Source organism: Sorex fumeus, unplaced genomic scaffold (assembly GCF_029834395.1).
Source record: "Sorex fumeus unplaced genomic scaffold, SorFum_2.1 ptg000047l, whole genome shotgun sequence".
Classification (NCBI taxonomy): Eukaryota; Metazoa; Chordata; class Mammalia; order Eulipotyphla; family Soricidae; genus Sorex; species Sorex fumeus.
Genome location: NW_026606104.1, coordinates 17,418,725 through 17,437,213, shown reverse-complemented (window position 1 = coordinate 17,437,213; position 18,489 = coordinate 17,418,725). Strand labels below are relative to the sequence as shown.

At 40.9% G+C, this 18,489-nt stretch overlaps 1 protein-coding gene across 1 annotated transcript in view; it reads left to right on the top strand.

The window, feature by feature from the left end:
* The window catches only part of SAMD13 (sterile alpha motif domain containing 13), a 36,841-nt gene extending 23,093 nt beyond the window's left edge, over nt 1–13,748 (top strand). Inside the window, exon 5 of the mRNA XM_056122859.1 lies at nt 12,612–13,748. Within this exon, the coding sequence (XP_055978834.1) occupies nt 12,612–12,755 (144 nt within the window). The 3' untranslated portion in view covers nt 12,756–13,748. The remainder of the gene's footprint in view (nt 1–12,611) is intronic.
* The last annotated feature ends 4,741 nt before the right edge of the window (nt 13,749–18,489 follow it).

The window sequence follows — 18,489 nt, the reverse complement described above, 5'->3', positions numbered from 1 at the left end:
GGGAATTTTATTTATAGTAATCCAAAACTAGAAGCCTAAATCTCCATCAAGAGGAGGATAAATACACAAATCTTGGCATAGCACACAAAGGAATACTACCTAGAAATAAAAAGGATTGGACTGCTGATATTTGTTGGAGGTTGAGTGAATTTCAAAACATCATACTGAGAGAAACTTTACATAAAAAGAGTTCATAGTGTAGGCATTCTTAGTTCTTTTCAGTTGCTATTTAAAAAAATACCATAAACTGGGTGGCATCACTTATCACTTAATCACTTAACTTCCCGTTAGTCGTCGATTTGCTCGAGCGGGTGCCAGTAATGTCTCCATTTGTCCCTGTCGCGTGCTAGTGTAGTCCAATGGCATCTCTTCGCTCCGGGAACATGAAGGGCCTCAAACCGATCGTTCATGATCTTGATGAAGAAGTCTGACCATCTGGTAGGTGTGCGGCCACGCGGTCTTTTGACATCCCGTGGAATCCAGTCGGTAACAGCTCTAGTCCAGCGGTTGTCTTTAAATCTCATTACGTGACCAGCCCATCTGATTTTCGACACCTTGGCAAATGAGACAGCGTCCCTGATTCTTGATCGTCGACGGATGTCAGAACTCCGGATTCTTTCTCTCATTTGAGTGAAACGTGATATTCCAAGCATAGCTCTTTCTATTCTTCTTTGGGAGACCTGAATAGTGTTCTCATCTTGTTTGCGTAGGGCCCAGGTCTCTGAGGCATATGTTAATGCAGGAAGAACAGTGGAATCAAAGAGATGTGCCCAGAGCCGGAGGTTCTTCATCCTCTTAGCTATTTCTTCGACGTTCTTGAAGGCGTTCCAAGCCGCTCTCTTCCTCCTGCGCAGCTCGGGTGCCAGGTCATTTGTCATGTTGACCTTACGACCTAGGTACACATAGTGTTGCATTTGGAGATGGTCGTTCCATTGAGAGTGAATGGGGCGTCAGGAACGAGGCTGTTTCTCATAAACATTGTCTTCGTAAGATTCAGCTGTAGTCCTACCTTTCCACACTCACGGTCAAAGTCGGCCAGCATTTGTGCCGCTTGGCTGATGTTTGGTGTTATTAAAACAATGTCATCAGCAAAGCGGAGGTGGTGTAGTTGCCGACCATCTATCTTCACTCCCATTCCTTCCCATTCCAGTCGTCGCATGATGTTCTCGAGGGTGGCACTGAAGAGTTTCGGTGAAATGGTATCACCCTGCCGCACCCCTCTCTTGACATCAACGATCACTTCTTTGTAGAATGGTGAGATCCTGGTAGTGAATCCGCAATACAGCTCACGGAGGATCCTGATGTATTGGGCTTGAATGCCCTGATTGGCTAGGGCTTCAATGACCGCTTCCATCTCAACAGAATCAAAGGCCTTCTTTAAATCAATGAACGTTAAACAGAGCGGCATCTTGAACTCCCGAGAAACCTCAATGAGCTTGGTTATTGTGTGAATATGGTCGATGGTGCTGAATCCTTTGCGGAACCCTGCTTGCTCGCATGGTTGTCCTTCATCTAGTGTTCTGCCAATCCTCTTTAGGATGACTCGAGTGAACAACTTGTAGATGACAGACAATAGGCAGATTGGGCGATAGTTGCCAATGTCATGGATGTCTCCCTTCTTGAACAGTAGTACGGTCCTGCTGGTTTTCCATTGGGACGGAACCTTGCATTCAGACAGATAGCGAGTGAAGAGCCGAGCCAGTGGATTGATGAGTACTGATGGCAGGTTCTTCAGGTGTTCAGGTCTGACCTTGTCTGGGCCGGGTGCTGTTTGTTTCTTTATCTACGAAATGGCGTGTCGGATTTCGGAAGGGAGAACGTTGGGAATGACATATCCATCCTATGGAATTTGGTATGTCGGCAAGTGGACATGGCTATCGAAGAGATTTGAGTAGAAGTCATGGATAATCTTCTCCACTGCCGTTCTGGAGGATGTGATGGATCCATCAGGACATCGGAGGGCAGTCATCTTGGTCTTGTAGTTGGCGAAGGACAGGCGGGCATTATGAATACTTTTCCCGGCTTCTGCCGCATCTACCAGTACTTCTGCTCTTCTCTCTTTGAGGTCTTCCTTGATCGCATCTCTGCACTGCTTTGCGAGCTCGGACATTAGCTTGCGGTTGCCTGAGGCATGCGCCAAACCACGCTGGTGAATTAGCTCAAGAGTTTTCGAAGATAGGTGATCTTTTGTGGCTATCTCTCTCTTGGCGTTCCTCGCACATTCATGGAGGTGCTGAACCAGTCGATCGTATTCCTCGTCAATGTTGTCAACAATGGCATCTTCCCATGCTGCCGCAATAGTACCAAAGAGTTCCCAGTTGGTGGTCATTCTGGGAGTTCTCTTCTTAAACTTTGCAGCCCTTTCTCCCTGCTCTGTGAAGTAGAATTTTGCATGAAGGAGACGGTGGTCCGATCCCGTTCGAAATTTTGGGACAACAGCAACATCGGTCAGGCAAAACTCTCGATTGAATATGATGTGGTCTATTTCGTTGTGGAATCGTCCACCGGGAGACTCCTATGTCCAACGTTTAGATTCTGCCTTCTGGAACTGTGAGTTACCATGAATGGTCTTGGTCGACATGATGAACTCAGACAGTCTCTCACCCTGTTCGTTCCATTCTAGGCCATGGGTCCTGATGTGAAGTTCTTCAGCTGATCATCTTGGTCCTATCTTGGCATTAAAATCACCCACAATGATCTTGTAGAAGGTGTGGTCTTCTTTATAGAACTTCTCTAGCTCCATGTAGAACTTCTCGATTTCTCTTTCTCGCGACACATCATAAGACACTAAATACCCATCTTCCGGAATTGTCGTACCATATTTGATAGGGTTCAAATATGGTAACACCTACAAGGGGGTTTAGAGGTTGCCCCAAAAGCCTCTATCCCTCTCGAAAAGACTGGCAAGCTACCGAGAGTATTCTGCCCGCACGGAAGAGCCTGGCAAGCTATCTGTTGTGTATTCGATATGCCAAAACCAGTAACTATAACTGGTCTCATTCACCTGACCCTGAAGGCTTCACCGACATGGCAGCACTGAGAAGGATGAGAAAGAAGAGGCCGACAAAATCTCAAGGCCGACCTAGGCTGCCACAACGAAGGAAGACAAAAATGATCGTCTGTACTTTCAATGCACGTACGCTAGCATCAGATGCATCCATCGAGGACCTGATGGTACAAGCACGAATGATCAAGTACGACATCATTGGTCTGACCGAGACAAGAAGGCACGAATCTCACCATGCCGTTTTCGACACTGGAGAAGAATTGTTCCTCGGAACATGCGATAAAAGAGGTGTTGGAGGGGTCGGTGTCCTTGTCAACACAAACTTGGCCAAGAGCATTGATTCATTCGAATGCCTAACAACCCGAATCGGACGTTTACATTTGAATAGATGTGGCTCACTGCCTACGGTTTCTATCTTCGTTGTCTACGCACCAACATCTCATTATGATGAAACTGGGTGGCATATAAACAAATATTTATTTCTTAAAGTTCTGGAAGCTGGAGACCCCAAGATTAAAGCACCAACAGGTGGGATGTTAGATGAGGGTCCACTTGCTAAACAGCTTCTTTATTGCTGTTTTCACATGGGTCATGTGATGGTAGTGCTCCCTGGGGCCTCTTGGAACCAGGCACTAATCTGAGGGCTCTTCCTTCATTTCTTAATCACTCACAATTTCCCCAAATACCACTTAGTGGTCAGGTTTCAACATTTGTACTAGGGGGTAGTACAAATATTCAGACGAAAGCAGTTCTATTTAGGTAAATATTGAGAGCCTCCATTTGTTGGGAAAGACGAGTAAGGAGAGGCTGCTAAAATCTCAGGGCTGGGAGGAATAGAGATGTTACTGGCCCCATCCAGTAAATTGATGAACAATGGATGACAGTGATAACAGTGATACAATGATTGAGAACAGGAAAATGCATCAATGGTGGGAAAGGTAACAGTGGTTGCCTGTGGATAGTGGGAGTGAAGAATGAGTAAAAGAGGAATGAGGGGACTTGCTGGTCTTCTGTGTCTTGAGGTTCCAGTTACAAGTATATGTATTAGTCACTGCCTATGCACTGGAAACAGTTCAGATTTGTGCCTTGGGTAAACTATAAATTTTACCACAAAGGGCAAAGAGCTAAAAAGAAAAATCAAAATCAAAGTGGCTTGCAAGTAGAAGTATTTAGCAAGAACTGCACTGATGTATATAAATTTTTTTCAATTAAAAATGTTATTGAGGCACCATGATTTATAGTTTTCTATAGTTGAGCTTTGAAAATACAATATTCTAGCATTAATTTTACCACCAATGTCTATACAATTTTCCTTGAAATGCATTAGAACATGGTTGTTAAATTGGACAGAGGAATGAATAAGTCACCCACACATATATGACATAAATGTAGGAGGTAAAAATCACAAGATCTAATTGGTGGGAATATGATATTCATTATACTTACAACATTTTGTTTGAAATTGTAGTAAAATTGTCAGGAGGAAATGGGTCAGGTTGGAAAGCCAAGTCCAATCAACTGCAACATTTCTTTAATAGTATGATGTACACTAGTGTCACTGCAACTGAGCAAGTAATTTATAACATTAAACTTAAATAATATTGTAAAAGATTAACAATAGCAACAACCAGAAAAATAAAAACCTTTTCTGAACTCTCTTGGCCAGATTCCTAGCTCCGTTTAGAGATTCTTCAGATTGAACTTTTGCTCAGACCTTTCTGAGATAGGTATCTCAAGTTGGAATGGGGGAACTGCTCTTTGGGCCTCTTGGATTCTGTGCAGAACCTCAGGCCAGAAACTTAGATAAACTCTGAGCTCTTCTTCCTTAATATAACATTACTCTAGATCCAGAGACACACTGAGGCAAAAGGAAACACTCTCTTGTGAAGCATTACATTCAGAAGATGCTTAAGAGGGGAAAGGAATGTCATCATATTGTTGTGTTGAAGCCCACAAGTCAGGATTCAGAACTATAAAAACAGTTCTACCTTCTACCGTGGCATCATCTCATTTCTATGCCTTTTTCTGTTTGACTCACATATTTGGAACAGAGATGAAGATGGTGATGGAGATCTTTTCAAATTCAATCAATACTCCTTTTGTTTGTTTCTTTTTGTTTGGGGGCTACACCATGTAATGCTTAGGGTTTATTCCTGTCTCTGCACTCAGGAATTACTCCAAGTGATGCTTGGGCAGAGGTGGGGTGTATGGGTTTGGGAGATATGGGATGCTGGGAATTGAATATAGGCCAGCTGCATGCAAGGCAAACACCCTACGCGCTGTACTATCGCTCTAGTCCAAACATAGAAAAGTTTTAAATGGTACATTTTTTGTGGTATATCCATGGATCACAATTAAATTTTAAATTGTACTGCCAGCCAATGGGCTGGAGTGATAGCACAGCAGGTAGGGCGTTTGCCTTGCACGCAGCCGACCCGGGTTCGATTCCTCCACCCCTGTCAGAGAGCCTGGCAAGCTACCAAGAGTATTCCATTCACATGGCAAGGCTGGCAAGCTACCCGTGACATATTCAATATACCAAAAACAGTAACAGCGAGTCTCACAATGGAGACATTATTGGTGCCTGCTCGAGCAAATTGATGAATAACAGAACAGTGATACAGTGCTATAGTGCTACTGCAAGCCAATACAATAGTGGAAAACTTAGAGCAATAAAATATTCAACTGTTTCTTCAAATTAATGTGAAGGGATTAGTTATAAGAAAGATAGGCATATCTTCCTTTAAGCTGTAAACATGGGTAAAGATGTGTACAAATATAACTGATTGCCTTTGTCCTCAGGGGCATTAAAGAAGTTTCTGACAGTTTCCGTTCCTTTGCTAAACAAGAGACAAACACCATAAAGTGGATAGAAATGAATCGAGGTTTAATAAGACTGTAGAACAGAAAACTCAGGGTTTAAGAATAGCCACCACAGAAAACTGGAGTAAAAGCTAATGAAGGAGCAAAACAAGCTGACAAAAAATAAAAAGGAATTATTTCAACGTTCCACTGACCTGATAGATACACATATCTAGATACACATGAGAAAGCAGCTTCCATTTCTTATTCAGGTGAAATGTCTTCAGGTTTGGCTTCTATGAAAAATAATGTGTCAACCACTATAAAACTAGGAATAGAGCTTCCAGTTGACTCATTAATCCATTTCTTGTCATCTACACCAAAACACACACACACACACACACACACAAAAACCTGCTTTGCTTCAAAAGATATATACATATTTGTGTTCATTGCAGTATAAAGTATAAAAGCCAGGATTCTGAAGCAACCCAATGTCAACAAAAAATGAAGGGATAAAGAAGTCATGGTAAACATATACAATGGAATACTACTTTAACCCCTTGTCAAATGTATGACGTGAATTTTTTTCCTATTCAACAACTTTTTTTTCCTTTTAAATAGTAGTTTCATTTGTTATGCAGAAGTTTATTAGTATTACGGAATCCCAATTATTACCCTTTTTTTGCCATTGGAATCTAGTTGCCAAAGACATCATTGAAGTTGAGGTTCTGAAAAGTTTTCTTCTCTATTTTATGGTTTTCAGTTTTATGTTAAATCTCTAATCAATTTTGACTCGGTTTTTGCACGTGGTGTGAGACTGTGGTCCGAATTCACTCTTTTCTATGGCTCTCTAGTCTTCCCCGAACCACCTGTGCTTATCTGTCCCAGTGTTTTTCACCAGTAGGCAGGCAAGAATAGCTTAGCATAAGCTGACAATCATTGGCTGATGAGTGTTGAGCTCATAGTCACTCCACCCACAGTGAGCTGAAGAGGGCAGGGTGAGACAGGGGCATCTTACAGCAAAGGAGAATTTCTCCTGGAGAGGAGCTTTTGTTCAAGGAGCCATGTCATAAGATTCAATGGGGCTTGGTATAGGCTTGAGTAATTTATCATCTTCCTCTCCAAAGTTACATGGAAAATTCTCAGAAAATAAAATCTCTGCAAACTGGTAAGGAAAGGCCACCTCTTCAAAATGGTGAATTATTACAAAGTACTAGGAGTTCCTCAAGATGCATCCCTCACTGATATTCAGAATGCTTATTCCTGGTTGTCTCATCAGGTACACAGAGAAAAACAAAATAATAGGAAGTCAGCTGAAGAGAAATTCAAAAAAATAGCAAAGGCCTATGAGGTCTTGTCTGATATTCAGAAACGCATTAACTATGATATGTCCAGAAGGAGGCACAGCAAAAGGGAAAATGGAGAAGACAGAAAACACTCGAAGGAGAAAGTGTTTGAAGAGAAGTCGCACTATGACTTGCCAGATGTCACTGAAGCTGAAGACCTTTTGGATGTTAATAGTTCCACTGGCCAAGTGGCATATGCCAAGAAATTCCACTCCCCCTTCTTTGATTTAGCGACCATATCAGACACAGGATTCTCTACTTTTGTACCTTGCAGACCCAAGCCACGTCCAAATACTTCTGGGACATTAGTACCTTTTGTTAGCAGTGGAATGAAAAACTTCAGACTAATCACCACTTGTAACTTGATAGTAAGTGGCAAGAGAGTTGTTACACAGAATGTCCTAGAAAATATAAAAGGGAATACCAAAGTAGAAAGAGAAAACCTTTTTCATCAGGTTCCTCCACATCATCAATAAGTTGCTGCCACTTTGTTCTTTCACAGGGAGATTTTCCCTTGAGACTGGTAAGTCTGATGTTGATCAAGAATTTTACTTCCCACGTGTTACCTCAATACTCCTTTGGGCTGTGAAGTGCTACCATAGTTCCTTCATATAGAAAAGGAAAGAATCACTTGGCCCAGGCCCCTTTATTGCTAAGCAATAAAAACTGCCTTGTTCCGAAACATGTTTATCTACTGAGCTGTAACTTCCAAGTATTTTACTAATTTAGTCTTAGGTCCAGGATCATGCCCTCATTGGAAAATTTAAATCTGTCATCTCTAATCATTACTTTAAAGCATGAGTACTTATTGAAACTTAAAGTATGCCAACATTTTAAATATGATTGCCTAACAGGATTTTAATTACCTTTATGTAAAGACAGAATCACTGTAAGTAGTTTCAATGAAACTTAACACATGCTTAGCATATAAATGTAAACAAGATTCTAAGATGTGAATTACCTTTTTGTTTATATTTTAATCATGATGTACATGCAAAATCAAGAGACTTTTTCTGTTTCTTTAACTGGCTCTAGTCACACCCTTTATTTATACTGAAAAAAAGAAATGGGGTTCAGAGGAATTATTCCTTTTGAAAATAATCTGCATTAGAACTTCTGTCTGCTATTAGATAGTTCCACTAAGAATTTCCAGTACACAAAATTCCAAGACAGTTCCATTGGAATTTACAGTCTCAAACTCATGAGTACCATACTCTAGTACCACCAACAGATAAAATTTAAACTCCTTTTGCATCAAAATCTTTTATAGAAGAGTTGTGTGACAAATGATTGACTGCTTGATTTTTATTATGATTATAGTTTAGGTGATATGTTTACAGTATTGTTTTGATGTTAATAGTTATAGTGACACATCGCTACTGAAGTCCCAGAGATTATACCTATGTCCTTAACGTTATTTTGTTTCCTTGCTTTTTTTGTCCACACTCAGTGGTGTTCAGGGGTTACTCTTGTCTCTGTACTCAGGAGTTTCTCTTTGCAGTTCATGGGGTACCCTGGGATGCTGGGGGTCAAACCCCAGTCAGCCATGTACGAGGCAAGTTCACTCCCCATTATACTATTATACTTTAATGTTACTTTTAGTCCCTCTCTTTTTTCCAGTGCTGTACCCCCTCTTCTTTTGTGTAATCTGGATCAAGGGTTGTCATTGCTCAACACTATTTTCTTGTTTTCTATATTATAGATGAGTGAAAATAAAGTATATTTTTTCAGTGTAAATTTATGAGACAAATGTTTATGTCTTTGCACTTTTTAAATGTGTAAGACTTTTAAAACTCTGATCGGAATATTCTTGCCTCCTTTTGACAAAGGGTAGTTTTAAGACATGTAACATACTTTCAGAATGGAAGCAGAAGACATTTGGAACCAGAATACATGCCTTTTTGAAAAAATGTTTTAACCTATACATGTTTACTTGTAGTTATTCAAAGCTTCATATAATGTGCTAAGCTAGATGCCTTACATGAATTATTTCAAATATCAAGATGCTTTAGAAGTTCGTTTCCAGCTTACAGTTGAGGAAACTGAAGCTCTTTGCCCAGGATCACCACAATACCACACACAGTCAGTTGGAAAAACCAAATTCACATTGAGATTTGCCTGACTTAGACGTTTGTTTCCATTAGCCAAATTCTATTCCTGGTCTCAGCTGATGGTTCTTTTCAAATGATGGCTTAAAAGAAAAGTTTCGTTGCAAGTATGAGATATTCATTTCAAAAGATAGAAATAATGCGGATTTCCAGATTGAGATTTGTCTAATCAACCCTTGTCTGAGGTGAGCTGTATGTAGTCTGGCTACTGAGTAAAGAGAAAATCAGACTGGAGCCTGAAACAGGATTTCCCTTTTTGTTGCAACTAAATTCCAAATTTCAGCATTTTTTTCACAAGACATAACTTGGCTCTTGACAGAAATGCTGAATTGTGGGAGGAATTTTTGCCAGTAGGTTCTTTTTTTAAAAAAATTCAGTTAGTCATGGAAGTTTTTTGTTCAGAAAGATGGAGAACAGGAAAAAATACTTTTAAAAATGGAAACAGGCACATTTTCTCCTGCCCCTTTAATTTTTTTCCTCTCTCCTTTCTGAATAAAACTTTCAAAATAAAAATTAAAAATAACAAAGCATTCCAGTGAGTCAACATTCATGTGTGAAATGGAGCATGAGTTTGTAAATAACCCACTAGCCATGTTTTTTTGACCTCACAAGTCCTTCAGAACCATTCCTGTGTCTTCTCAGGGGTCAATGGCTGCCCTATATTCTCTCTTCCTTAAAAGCACTCTTTGGGATTACTAGCTGCCTAAACAAAATGAAGAGTTTTAGTACTGAAAATTTAATTTCTATATCCTTAAATATTTTTCTTTTTTCCCTTATGAACCAATGCTTTTATAGTAGCTTTTTTTTTATATGAATAGCTATGAATAACTGTCTCTGACAAACTAATATTGGATGTTTTGTTTCCTAGTGTATGACTAGTATATACTTTATTTATACTATATAGTAAAGTAAAAAAAAGTGTGGAGCGATAGCACAGCGGGTAGGGCATTCGCCTTACAAGCGGCCAACATGGCCGACCCGAGTTCGATTCCTCCGCCCCTCTCGGAGAGCCCGGCAAGCTACCGAGAGTATTCGATATGCCAAACACAGTAACAACAAAGTCTCCAATGGAGACGTTACTGGGCCTGCTCGAGCAAATCGATGATCAACGGGAGGGCCTTTACCTTTACCTTTTATAGTAAAGTAAAGTAAGTAAAGGCCCTCCCGTTGATCATCGATTTGCTCGAGTGGGCCCAGTAACGTCTCCATTAGAGACTTTGTTGTTACTGTGTCTGGCATATCGAATACTCTCGGTAGCTTGCCGGGCTCTCCGAGAGGGGCGGAAGAATCGAACTCGGGTCGGCCATGTTGGCTGCATGCAAGGCAGACGCCCTACCCACTGTGCTATCGTGACATAATATCACGGTGCTCCCGTTGTTCATCGATTTGCTCGAGCAGGCCCAGTAACATCTCCATCATGAGACTTGTTATCGTGCTTGGCATATTGAATACGTCACGGGGAGCTTGCCAGGCTCTGCCGTGCAGGCGAGATACTCTCGGTAGCTTGCCGGGCTCTCCGAGAGGGGCGGAGGAATCAAACTCGGGTTGGCCATGTTGGCTGCGTGCAAGGCAAACGCCCTACCGCTGTGCTATCGCCCTAGCCCCATGACATAGTATATACAACACATATACCACCATATATGTATGTAAGCTATTTTTCCTCTTTTTCTGGTTAATAAATGGTTGGTGATTTACAAGTAAAATGAGGACTATGGTCCTGTCAAAAATTAAACATAAATTATTGTGTGGGCTGAGTTCTATATTTGCAAGAGTGCTGTCTTATAAAATCCTGCCAGAAATCCATTATATGTACAAATCAAGGAGAAAAAGGAGAAAAAATTTATCTAAGGTCACAGGTCAGCCGGTCACCTGTTTCCCAGTGCTTCCCACCCCTCTCCACTGAGGCAGTCAAAGCACATGCCCCCTTGATGATAGTATAGAAGGGAGTCAAAATGTTATACAGTTTATCTAGATACTGCCCTCTTGTCTGTTCATCAGTGAGAAAGGTGGACACAGACGTGGGTGGAATCATGTGGTAATATATTTACCATGCACATCTCTTGAACCCACGTCTCCTAAAAATCAGCTTAGTGTTTTTTTTCTCAAGTAACAATAACAAAAATAAGTTTTGGATACAGAATGATAGCACAGTAAATAGGCATTTGCCTTGCATGCTGCAGACCCAAGTTCGATCCCCAGCACCCCACACGGTCCCCTGAGCCCTCCAGCAGTGATCCCAGAGCACAGAGTCAGGAATAAGCCCAGAGCAACACAGGGTGTGACCCCCCAAAATGAAAGTTTCATTCTTTTTAGGACTTTCATCTGGAAGTTCTAAACTACTATTTGTTTGGGGGTTCTCATCTCTTTCTTGAGAAGTCATTTTTACTTCAACTTTAAAAAAAATGCTTGTAGTTATCAGAATAGATATCATCAAGATAGAGTCATCAGGATAACCAGTATACCAGATTGTGCACCCAAATGGTTTGGGGAATGGTCTCTGAGCAGGATGTGGGGGGGATAAGGGCTTGAACTAGACCGAGCCCTGCACCTCACCATCTTATTTTGAATCTTGAGTGGCAATTGAGAAGGAGAACAGTGGGGTCCTCAGCTGAGATAGCAATTTTTGTTTTCAGACAGGATGGATCTCCTTTCAAAGGTCAGGAAAGACACTGGGCAGAGGATGAGTGCTCATTGCAGCAGCACATATACATCAAGGATAAGTCATTTTCTGACACAATGTGGCCACTCTGATAGAATCCAGAAAGCCTAGAACCCCTGTTCCATTGATGGAGTCACTTTCTTCAAGTAAAAATACTTCAAGTAAATTCTTCGAGTAAAACAGAAGAGGGTTATAGAAAGGACACAGGTTTTGCGTGTAAGCAAAATCTATGTCATCGTTTTGTAACTTCCTGTCCTAGGGTTTAAGAAAGCATTTCCCATCCATCCTGATTTATTGAATTGTTTTAGAAATTAAGTACACAAAATGTCTGCATATACTAACATTTTATGAAGGGAATGTGTCATTTCTTGGGAAAGCAACAACTTAAGAGGGTGTAGATTTCAAGCTCCAAGTGTGCCATCAGTTTTGTAAGATGTAACATTTGTGACATGATCTTAAAATCAGCCTAGGATTGCACTTAATCCAAAAATAAAAGTAGAAGAGAACAGATAACAAATATAAGACTTCCATATCCCCCCCACCCCCCATTTTGACACCACTGAAAATGTAATGTTTTTAGCTTACGGACAAGTCAATATGACCTTTTCCTTTGAACTCTTTTTCTTCTTTATTATCCTTCAGCTTTTGGACTCACATGTTGGCTTTAACCTCTGCTTCCATTACAGGAAATTGATGGAAAATCCCTGCTGCTGATGACAAGAAATGATGTGTTGACAGGACTTCAGTTAAAATTGGGGCCTGCTCTGAAAATCTATGAATACCATGTAAAACCTCTGCAGACAAAACACTTAAAGAACAACTCTTCATAGTCCAGTCAAATTGGGATCTTAGATCTCAAAATATACATGATAATATAATTTAGTTTCATGTGCTGAAACTTTGTAAATAGAATGAATACATACATGTCTATATGTAAAGAATTTCAATCAAATGAAACGTTATCCTATTGGATAGACTAGGCAATTCGTCGTTTGACCTGAATTCAGCTAGTAGGAGCAAGGGCCATGTATGGACAGGATGCTTTTCCTTGAGTTTGTCACATAGAATTGTCTTTGGCATAACCACCCCTCCCCAGAAAGGTTTTGAAATCATCAGTGCTTTCTTCGTAGATTGTTTCCCATGATCCTTAAAAGAGAATTCACTGAGATGATCATCTTTCTGTTACAGAAAGAGAAAGCCTGAAAAAAAATCAGTGGGGAGGAGGATAAAAAGAAAGGGTGTTGTTGGAATGTCTTTGCTCCTTGGTGCTTGTATTATTGGGATGGAATTGCCGACACCCTTTTTAATAGAGGGTCCTCCACTTGACCTTATTAAGGTTTCACTGGGATATGCTGCAATGTTTGGAAGGAGTGTGCATCATGACCCCTTCATGAGCAAAACTATAGCTCTAAAAAAAGATATTGTATATTGGGGATATCCATCCATATTCAGCCACCTTTCACTTGGAGTAATGGTATTTTCTGCATAGAGTTGCTTTGAAATTGGATCTTTGTTTCTGAAGAAAGTATTTCTTCACCTTATGGTTTGTATTTATAATCATTTGATTCTGAAGAAATTTGTCAAGTTAACAGATCAAAAATCTTCTTAATAGTACAGAATATTTTTATACATATATTCCTTCATGATGTGTAATATTTTTTTAATTACCCTGATGCTTTGTTTGATTTTTGGTTTGAGTACTTGATTTCAAGAACTTGGTAAGGTGGGCTTGCTACATCTCTGTTCAAAGAGACATTTGTTTGACCCTCATGTGTTTCAATGCCTTGTTGAATTGGTGCTTTGTGGTCTCAATAAAGCATTGCTTCAGTTTATTCCCTGCATAGCTTTGATCTTTTGCTATTTGGTAACATTAGGATTAAGAATTAATAACTGACCTTACCACAGCAGGAGTGATGAGAGGTTGGGGGAAAACCCTAATAAATGATGGAGGAAAGCAGGCCCTCAGGTAGAGGGTGTGGCATTTGGAATGTTGTATGCATGAAACCCTATTATTAACAGTATTGTAAATCACAGTGCCTTTGATTTTGGAAATTTCAAAACTAAATGTGGAAACAATAGTAACAAAAGAAACTGCATACTCTTCTCAGGATTTCCTTTCACATCTCCCCATCCTCCCTACCCCCGTAAAATAGACACATATAATTCTCAAAAGAAAAACATCATGATCTCTCCTTGAGATCATGGAAAGTTAATCCCTTAAAAATAAGACCAAAATAAACAAAAGACTAAAAACCAGCTGGAGAGGAGGAGAAATAAAAAGAGCGTGGAGGGGGAGGGGTTGGCAGTATTGTGTTCCCCTGGAATGCCTTTAGTGCACACACTATTTGGCTGCTACTGAGTTTGGTAGCTCTCACAACATGGTCCCACAAAGACCCCAGGAAGGAACCTTGATGTTTCTGGACACCACTGGGTATAACCTGCCACCCACCTTCACCCTGAGCATCGCTAGGGTAGCCTTTATGACCTCCGCACTGTTAGGACCAAGCATTGAATTCAGCTGGGTTAGCTGAATACTGGGAGTTGTCTATAGGCCCATTAGCATTATGTGGGAAACCCCCATTCAAAAAACGAAAGCCCCAAACCTTCAACTTGCAATAGCCAGGATATCAAATATCCAATAACACAAGTATCCAATAACCTAATAAATGGGTAAAGAAATTGTGGTGTATATATTCATAATGGAATACTATGCAACTATAAAAAATGAGGGATTCAAACTGTGTACAGTAATAAATATGGAAATACAGTGTCATTTTAAGCAAAATAAGTTACAAAGAAAATGACAAATATCAGGTGATCTCACTCATCTGTGGTATACAGAGAGACAATCTCAAACGAGGCCAGATCCTCTGTTTTACATGACAAATATTGTTAACGATTACTGGGGAAGGGAGATTGGAGAATCATACTTGAAATGACATAGGGACAAAGAGGGAGGGTCATGGGCACATTGGTGGTGGAACACAATTAACTTTGTACATCAATACCATAAACCTTAATACTATTATAACAACCTAAGATATAATAAAATTTTAAAACTTTGAGATACAAATGTTGGGGCCAGAGAGGTAGTACAACAGGTAGGTCACTTGTCTAACATGTGGCAGCCTGAGTTCCATCCATCCAGTTTCACATATGACTTCCACTTCACTTCCAGGAGTGATTCCTGAGTGCAGAGCCAGGAATAATACCTGAGAATCACTGGGTGTAGTCCCAAAACAAATACAAACCGAAAGAAATGGAATTGTCTAGGGGCTGGAGTAATATTCTAAGTGGGCAAGCTGCTTGTCTTGCTCATGACCAAACTGGGTTCAATCTCTAGCATTCCAGACAGTTCCCTGAGCTCCACTAGGACTGAACTCTGCATGCAGAGCCAGGAGTAAGCTCTGAGCACTGCCGGTAAGACCCAAAAAGCAAAAAATTTACAAAATTTTTACATAAAAATAAAAACTGAATTTGTAAAGTGGCTTCATTCCTTCCCCTAATCCAACATTTCAACAATGATGTTTAAATTGTTATTTTTAGGTGTCATTTCAACAAAGATTTTTTAAAAATTTACCATAAGTGGAGTCATGTTTTGGGGGAGGATTGTTTGGATCTAGTAAATTCTGATGAAATATCTGGCCCTTACCTCAGGAAAAAGCTCATATTCCTATCTACAAAACTCCTCAGATGGTGTCCTTTCTGAAGCTCCACCTCCTCCCCGCTCATGTTAATAGTCACTGTTTAGAAAATATTGCAATTTAGTTATCCTATGGAGATAATTTCTCCAAAGAATACAGTCTGAATGTGAGTGGGGAAAAAATTAAAAACATAGGAAATAGGACAGTGGGGATCAAAATTCAATCCCAGCACTGATGGAGTATGTGATAGTTAAGTAATGCTTGTTATGCAGGATAAGTTATGCAGGGAAAGGAAGTGACAAAAGTGACTTGATCTGTGTCCGTTCCCACCCCCATTCTCACGACTTACCAGAGGCAGCAAGTAAGAGGAAGTGGCAGAATATATTTTAGCACTAGGGAAGTGATCGTGATAAAATGTGAAATCCACTCCTACTGGAAACTGGTGGGAAACAAGAGACAAGAGCCCAGACAGAAGGAAGAGGAAATAAAGCTAGTCCTCCCGATGGAGTTTCTCAAAAGGTAAAATCTTTGAGTCCACTTAATACAGCAAGAGGAGAATGTGAGGACCATTCCAGCCCTGCCTCAGCATGGCTACCAGCTTCCTCCTGTGACCCTTCGGAAAAGGTTGGGCTGAGTGATAAGCACCGTCCTCATCTCTACCCTGCCAGCTAACAGAAACCAGGTAACCAGGTAAAAGAAACCAGGTAACAGCTTTCTTCTTTCTATAAATGTCCAGACAGGGAGCCTGGGCTGGTTTAGCTTATGAGACATGATTTGGGTCTCAGTCTCTTTCTATCATCTCGCCTTGTCATGCATGGCATTCATTCTCAGAATTATTTCACGACTCAGGGTGGTGGCTTTACCTTTTAACATCACCACGTGAATGGGAAAGGAAGGAAGGAAGGAAGGAAGGAAGGAAGGAAGGAAGGAAGGAAGGAAGGAAGGAAGGAAGGAAGGAGAAAAGAAAGGAAAGAGAAAGAAAGAAAGAAAGAAAGAAAGAAAGAAAGAAAGAAAGAAAGAGAAGGAAGGAAGGAAGGAAGGAAGGAAGGAAGGAAGGAGAAAAGAAAGGAAAGAAAGAAAGAAAGAAAGAAAGAAAGAAAGAAAGAAAGAAGGAAGGAAGGGAGGGAGGGAGGGAGGGAGGGAGGGAGGCAGGCAAGCCATCAGCACTTGAATTCCAAACAGTGGGGTATCTTTAGTTGTGTTTTTGTGAGGGGAGAAGCCACACTTGTCCGTGCTTGGAGAGCTGTCCCATGGTGCTTCAGGGACCATATGGTGCTGGGCCTCAGACCCAGGCCTCCCACATGCAAATACTACACTCCAGCTCTTTGTGCCATCTCCTTGACCCTTTAATTTATTTTTTCCCCTAGTTTAACTTGCACTTATACTCCCTGTAGTATCTGAATTGTTTGAAAAATCCTAATCACCTCCCACAACTACTGGAATCTTTAGTCACTAATCCTAACATAACTACGCTTCAGACCTGGACTGCTTTAAAAATGTTTGTCAAAAAAATGCCCATCATTTTGTCTGCCTGAGGCAGGGAGTAGGTGGGAGATGGGGGGGTTACTGGGGACATTGGTGGTGGAAAATGTGCACTGGTGGAGGAATGGGTGTTCAATCATTATATGACTGAAACTCAAACATGAAAGCTTTTTAACTGTATCATGATGATTCTATAAGAAAAAAATTTTTTAAAAAAGCCCATCAAAAACAAAATCCGGGGGACTGGAGCAATAGCACAGCGGTTAGGGCTTTTGCCTTGCACACGGCTGACCCAGGTTCGATTTCCAGCATCCCATATGGTCCCCCCGGCACCACCAGGATTCATTCCTGAGTGCAAAGCCAGGAATAACCCCTGTGCATTGCTGGCTGTGACCCAAAAAGAAAAAAAAATAAAAGAAAAAAAAACCGGAGAATCCAACTATTCCTTGGCCTCTGTTGACAGCGTTTAAGCAAAATTAGCAAATTAAAGAGCCAAGAACCCCTCCCAACCCCTCCGAAGGCCAGAAAAACAAGCTGGCTGATGAGAGAGGCAGGCCTGAGTTGCCTTGGCAATAAGGATAACAGAAAGCGCCTTCGCTCCCCCCTGTCCCGCCCCCAAAGCCGGGGGCAGGTGATGTGATCAAAATAGTCCGAAGAGAGAAGCTGGAGGCACTTGGAATGCAGCAGGTAGGCAGCTTTTTTTCTCCAGATAGTATAAAACCAGAGTTCTTGGTTTCTTTTCAGATCACTCGGGATTTCAGGGTTTCTATTAAAGCGATCAGGATAGGCAGCCAGTAGACAGACAGGAAAGCACTACGTGTCTGTAAGGGGAATGAGCTTGCTCTGGCCTCAATACAGCTGATGTAGAAGCCTTTTATGCTGAATTTGTTCTCAACCATAGGACCAGACAGGACACCAGGGATTCTGAAAAGCAGTGGCCTCTCCACCTCTCCTTTCCCTTCCCCACATTTGGAGAGACTCCACAAAGGAGACAATGATTAGAGTAAAAGACAAAGTCACAAATGGTTGCTTTTCAGAGGAATCTCACCTAGAATGTTTTCTTTTAGCCAGTGCAGTAGGTGTGTGCTTTGTAATTTCTCTTTCTTTCTTTTTAGGTAAGGCAGGAAGTTCCTGTTTGGTTTTTTGTTTGTTTGTTTTGTTTTTGCTATTCATTCCCCTAATATCAAGGCACCAGTGTGTTTCCAGATCCTGAAGATATTTGAAAGTTAGACCCCTGATCTAAAACAAAAACAGTGAGAGCCTCCTTAAGGTAAGTGAATTCAAGAACTGGAGGTTGCAAGTAGAAGGAGTTGAAAGGAATGAAGCTGGCATATTGCACTGGAATGTGCAACAGATCTCAACATCACTTTTGATACTTAGTGGGTATCAAGAAAAGAAGACTTAATTTGTAATCGTTTCCTCATTTTGGTCCTCCACA